At 60.5% G+C, this 5,241-nt stretch overlaps 1 protein-coding gene and 1 long non-coding RNA gene across 2 annotated transcripts; both read right to left on the bottom strand.

Moving 5' to 3' along the window:
- Positions 657-1,157, bottom strand: LOC106502243. Its single transcript, XR_001295830.1, has 2 exons — positions 961-1,157; positions 657-854 (listed from the first exon to the last, which is right to left on the bottom strand). It is a non-coding gene; the product is annotated as an uncharacterized LOC106502243 (long non-coding RNA).
- On the bottom strand, positions 1,834-3,650 carry ATP5I (ATP synthase, H+ transporting, mitochondrial Fo complex subunit E). Its single transcript, XM_018049889.1, has 4 exons — positions 3,270-3,650; positions 2,852-2,906; positions 2,365-2,463; positions 1,834-1,912 (listed from the first exon to the last, which is right to left on the bottom strand). The coding sequence occupies exons 1-4, from the start codon at positions 3,453-3,455 to the stop codon at positions 1,887-1,889; spliced, it is 366 nt and encodes a 121-aa protein (XP_017905378.1). The 5' UTR covers positions 3,456-3,650; the 3' UTR covers positions 1,834-1,886.

Genomic DNA, 5,241 nt, shown 5'->3' with positions numbered 1-5,241 from the left:
TACCCCGGGACTCCACCTCTAACCACTGGTACAAGAGGTTAGAGAGCCTGAAGAAATGACTGAAGACCATTTTGGATACTTTGAACTTTTTTAAGGTTTGTGTTTTTATCAACTAAAGCCAATGATGAATGATCTTTACAGTGTAGCCTACCTTAATCCAATTTTGGGGTACGTAATCATACCACCAAGAGGTCTTCAAAAAGGGTCTGTGAACTATGTGCCTGAAAGCACTGGGTGAATATAGTCACAACTGCACATATATTTATGGGTATGCAGGTGGAGAAATGGATTCACAGACGCCAATTCTCATCTGGCTTAAGAACAAATATATGAATAGAAATTTAGAATAAAATCCAAAGAAAACTTGCTGCTCTTTTTGATGTGGCAGAGGACATTCGTTTGTGACCAACCAGAAATCCTGCCAGCACTCTGTGCAGAAATAATCTGTTAATAAATGCTGCCCGGGGAGCTGGTCTGGACCTTGCTGACGGACCCGCACCTGTGGCCTGCCCAAGTCCTCCTGCACCCCTGAGGTTTCCTTCATGGAAGCAACCACACACCTCCAAGAACCAAGTGGTTCTGAGCCGGGAAGAAAAGCCAAGTCAGACCCAGACTGAAAACGCAACTCACACTCGAAACGGGTGCTGAGCACCTGATGGAGCTAAAGGCCTTTAACTTGTGGTGTTAGCTTCAAAGCAACTGTTTCCAGACACTGGAAACTCCTCTTGGCTACAGCCACGGACAGCACTGCAAGGGCACTTGGGTTAAGGCTGGTTCAGATGCCGCATTCTCCCAGCACTCCCAACGGGCAGGGGACGCACGGGCCCCACACAACCTTCAGCTCACAGTGACACCTGGGGACAAGAGCGTGTGACTGGGGTCCCCCCTGGTTCCCAGAGAGACCCAGTGCCAGCCACCCACCAACCTCAGATCTCCAGGGGGTGTGCACTCCAGCCTCACCTTTACTGAAAACAGGGAAAACAAATGATCTGGGGCTCAAAGCCTAGGAAGTTCACTCCAGGCACAAAGCTGGAACAGCCACTTTTGACACCAGGCCTCCTCATGCATGCATATCATACATGTGACATCTGTGGGCTTCCCAGGTGGTGTCAGTGGTAAAGAACTCTCCTGCCAGTGCAGAAAATCTAAGAGACAAGGGTTCATTCCCTGGGTCAGGAAGATCCCTTGGGGGAGGGCACAGCAATCCATGCTGGTGTTCTTTTCCTGGAGAATCCCATGGACAGAGGAGCCTGGCAGGCTGCAGTCCATAGGGTCGCACAGAGTTGGACGCGACTGAAGCAACTTGGCATGAAGAGGCACAGCCAGCAGGGGCAGTCTGCTGTCTGCTCAGGCACAAAGGCCCAAGCTCACTGTAGAGCTAGCTGCACCCCAGCCAAGCCCTCAGGAGGCCACATCCCCTACCTGGGGTCAAGAGAAGGGTGTGCAAAAAGGAGAAAAGAAATCCAAGTTCTAGCTCGAAGGGCATCAGGACACCCCCACCCCTCCCACTTGGCGAAGCCTGCCCCCTCTCCGGCCTGTCCAAGGGTCTGAGCCAGGGCTGAGCGGAGCGGCTCAGCAGCGCCCAGGATGCTTGGGTGAGCTGCGCCTGTTGCAGACTGCATCCTGAGGGGCTCCTGTCCTCATTCCCACCCCCCAGCCCTCAGAGCAAGCGATCCAGTTTCTCTGTGTTCCACCCTGTTTATGCACCAATCACTGAATCATTGATTAGTTTTCTGGAACCCCTCTCCATTCACACTGCGCATAATCTGAGAAGGCTGGCATACAACCGAGTCTGAGTCCAGAAACCAAACCACTGGGGACAGGAAAGGGAAGTCGGAGGCGCACAGAGAGCTTTATTTATCCACGCTGCTCTGGAGAAGGGCGGTTCACTTCAATATGGTGTCCTCTTGGGCTGGAAAGTTAGAAGGAAAACACACCATTACACAGGCCTGCCACCCAAAAGGGCCACCTTAGATTTTGGGGGTTAAACCATCCAGCGTCTCGTCTCACGGAGCCTGGCTATGCTCTGTTTCCACTGTATCCTCAGCCTTCCTTAACCTGCGGGTTCTCACTGGGACCTGCCCCTGCGGTCAGGGAGGGTGGAGCCTGGCTCTGGTTGTGTGGCCTCTAAGGCTGAGACAGTCCACCTCTAAGGCCCAGGGGCCGAGCCTCACTAAAGGCAGGTTAGCACCCACCCCCAACAACGGCTCTCCTTCCCCACCCCCACCCCACTCCGCAGAGGATGGCCCAGGGGCCAGTGGAAATGGAAAAGGCGGTGGCCTTTCCTCTCCACTTGCTGCTCCGTATGAAGCAGCAGCTGTTTCTGAAAACCCAACGCGGGGTGGGGGACAGCCGCATGAGCACCTTCCGCCAGCTCCCGCTCGATGCGCTTCTGCTCATCCCGCTTCTTCTTCTCCTCGGCTGCAAGCCTCCTCTCCTCTTCTGCCCGAGGTTTCAGGTAATCTGTCAAAGGGAGGGCGGGGGCGGGGGTGTCCAGTGAACGTTTTCACTGAAGCTCGAAAAGGAATTCAGTTCACAGGCAAAGCCATCCTCAGGTACACTGAGTGCCAGGGGCGCCCGATGCCCACTCTCCTTTACCTGGATGTAGGTGAAGGCCTGATGCCCACCTCCTAACGGAGAGCCCGACCCGGAGGGCAGCTACAGGACCCCCGCGGCCACCCCAGGCACCCAGCCGCCCCGCACTCAGTGCTCTGTGCTCCAAGGTGCTGCCCGGCCAACCTCCAACCGGCCGCGCGCGGGGTCCGGCCCTCTCGGGTCTCAGGTCAGGGGCCTCCCGCGCCGCCCCTCTCCCACTCCGGCCGGGGGGCCGCAGACGCCCGCGGACACTCACTGTAGCGCTTGGCGCCGTAGGCCATGCCGAGGAACAGGGCGGAGTAACGGCCAAGCTGTGGGGAAAAGCGGTCAGGGGCGGCAGGGGGGACCGCGCCTGGGGGGGGCTCAGCCCACAGGGTCGGGGTCCGGGGCGCTGAGAGAGGGGAGGGGGTGGAGGTCACGCCCGCGGCGTCGGGGCCCGATGGGGGACGTCTCAGCACACAGGGTCGGGGTCAGGGCGGGGGTCCCGGGCGCTGCGCGAGGGCTGGGGGGAGCGGGGATCACACGCGCGGCGTCGGGGCCCGACAGGGAGTCACGGCCTCCGGGTCAGGGCGGGGGCCGCTGAGAGTCGGGGGCGCCGCGAGCCGCGCCGAGCCGCTCCCGCGCTTTGCCCACGCAGAGCCGCTCAGCGGCGGCGGCTGCGGAGCCTGGTTCACCTTGATGAGCGGAGAGACCTGCACCGGCGGAACCATCTTGTCCGTGACCCTCGCACCGGAAGCACAATTCGGACCGGAGAGGACGCCGCAAGGCCCTGAACACCGCGGGGACGCCGACGCAGAGGCGCGGCCGGGCGTGCGCACGCAGGGCGACGTCATCAGGCGCGGCGCGCGGCGGCTCCGCATGCGCAGTGGCCGGGCAGCGAGTGCGCGCTCCCTGCAGCAGGTGCGACCGTCCTGTCCCCTGACGTTTTCCAACCATGGTGAGCACAAGTCGAGGCCCGCACACCTCGGGTACAAATATTTGAAAAGTGTGAGTACACTGTACAAAGTGAGAAACCGAGCTCTCTCCTGCCTGTCTCGCCCCGCCCGCGGCTCCAGCCACACCCAGGCCTGTCCGGGCCGCGGTCCCCCCAGACCAGCCCCGGGGACGAACCGGGAAGGGGCTCGAGGCTTGGACAGGCAATCCGGGGTCCGGGTACAAAGTGTAGCCTGAGTGCAGGCTGGCTCCCAGCGGAGGGGTTGGCCATGTCCGGCCTCTCTGGACTCACAGGCCAGGTCGACCGTGTGGCCCGAGCCCCTTCCTGGGGCGGCACGGCCGTGGGTGCCCCTCTGCCCACCATCGGCCCCATTCCCAGCCCCCCAGCAGAGCTAGGGTTTCCTCACCGCTGCAGCCTCCCCAGCAGAAAGGGGCACAGGTCCTCCCGAGAAGGCCAGCCTAGCAGAGCCTGCTCCCTCGGTCTCCCAACTCTAGCCCTCAGGACCTTGCAGCCCCAAGCTTCAAGGTCCACGTCAGAGAGGCCCTCACCCTCATTTCTGCTGTCTTCTGCCGGGGAAGCAGGGGTCACACTGGTGGGGTATTCTGTCACCCAGCTCTGTGGTCAGCCCAAAGGAGGACAAAGCTGACCCAGCCTGGGTGTGCAGAGAGGCTGCCCAGAGGTGGGCAGTGGTGGCCAGTCTCCCAGCTGAACCTGCTGTGCTTATACACAGTTCCCATGGCAACGTGGGTTGGGGACACCTGGAGAATGATGGAGGGGGGCAGCCCCTCCACAAGGCCACCAGGACACTGATACTCCTGCCCTGTGACCCCCACCCCCATCCCGCCATTCCTGCAACAGGCAAGATCAAAGTCAAGGATTACAAGCTGGATGCAAGGTTCAAGGAGGCCTTGGGGCCCATCGACCTCACCGTGTTCCTGAACATGTTAGGGAGAAGCTGAGGGTGAGCACCAGGCTTACACAACTCCTGATGTCTGCACATCTCACATAAAACCCAGATTTGCAGACCTCTTGAAAGTCTCTAGGACCTGGCATTCCGGGACCCACGTCTGGGTGCCCTGTCGGCCCCCAGCCCAGGCCCACCCCTCCTCCACCAGCTGGTGGGGACCTCTGTCCGTCACTGAGAAATCGCCCACCTCTGGGCCTGGCAGGACCAAGGGGACTCCAAGAACAGTACCCTGGGGCGGGAGCTGAGGGTCTCTCAGGCATTCAGAGTGGGAAGGCCACTGAGAGCATCAAGTGGGCAAGGACACGGAGCCCTGGGTGGAGAGGGGCAGGACTAGCGCCTGAGACGCCCAAGGCTCGAGGCCGCCTCTGGGCAGGCATGGACCCTGAGAAGACTCCTCAGCGCATTGAAGATGCTGGACCCAGATGGCAAGGGCAGCACCAACAAGGACTAGTGAGCATGACGCTGGGCACCCGGGCACCACCAGGGCATGAGGAAGCCAGGCCCACCACCAGCCTCCACCACACCTGCCCCAGCTTGCAGGCCTTGATCCGCCTTCCTAGGATCCAGAGTCCCTCAGGGTAACCCAGGGCAGGATCGGCCATACCCACGTGGGGCCAGTGGTCACTGCCATTCAGACCATCACTGGGTTTTTACCTGCTCTGGGGGCCACTTCAGCCTCATGAACATGACTGTTCAGTGTGCCAGGCTGTTGCCCCAGCGATGTGGGAGTCAGGGATGGCTCCCT

The sequence above is a fragment of the Capra hircus genome, chromosome 6 (genome assembly GCF_001704415.2).
Source record: "Capra hircus breed San Clemente chromosome 6, ASM170441v1, whole genome shotgun sequence".
Taxonomy (NCBI): Eukaryota; Metazoa; Chordata; class Mammalia; order Artiodactyla; family Bovidae; genus Capra; species Capra hircus.
Note: the sequence above shows the minus strand (reverse complement) of the source record. Positions and strands in the feature narration are given on the sequence as shown.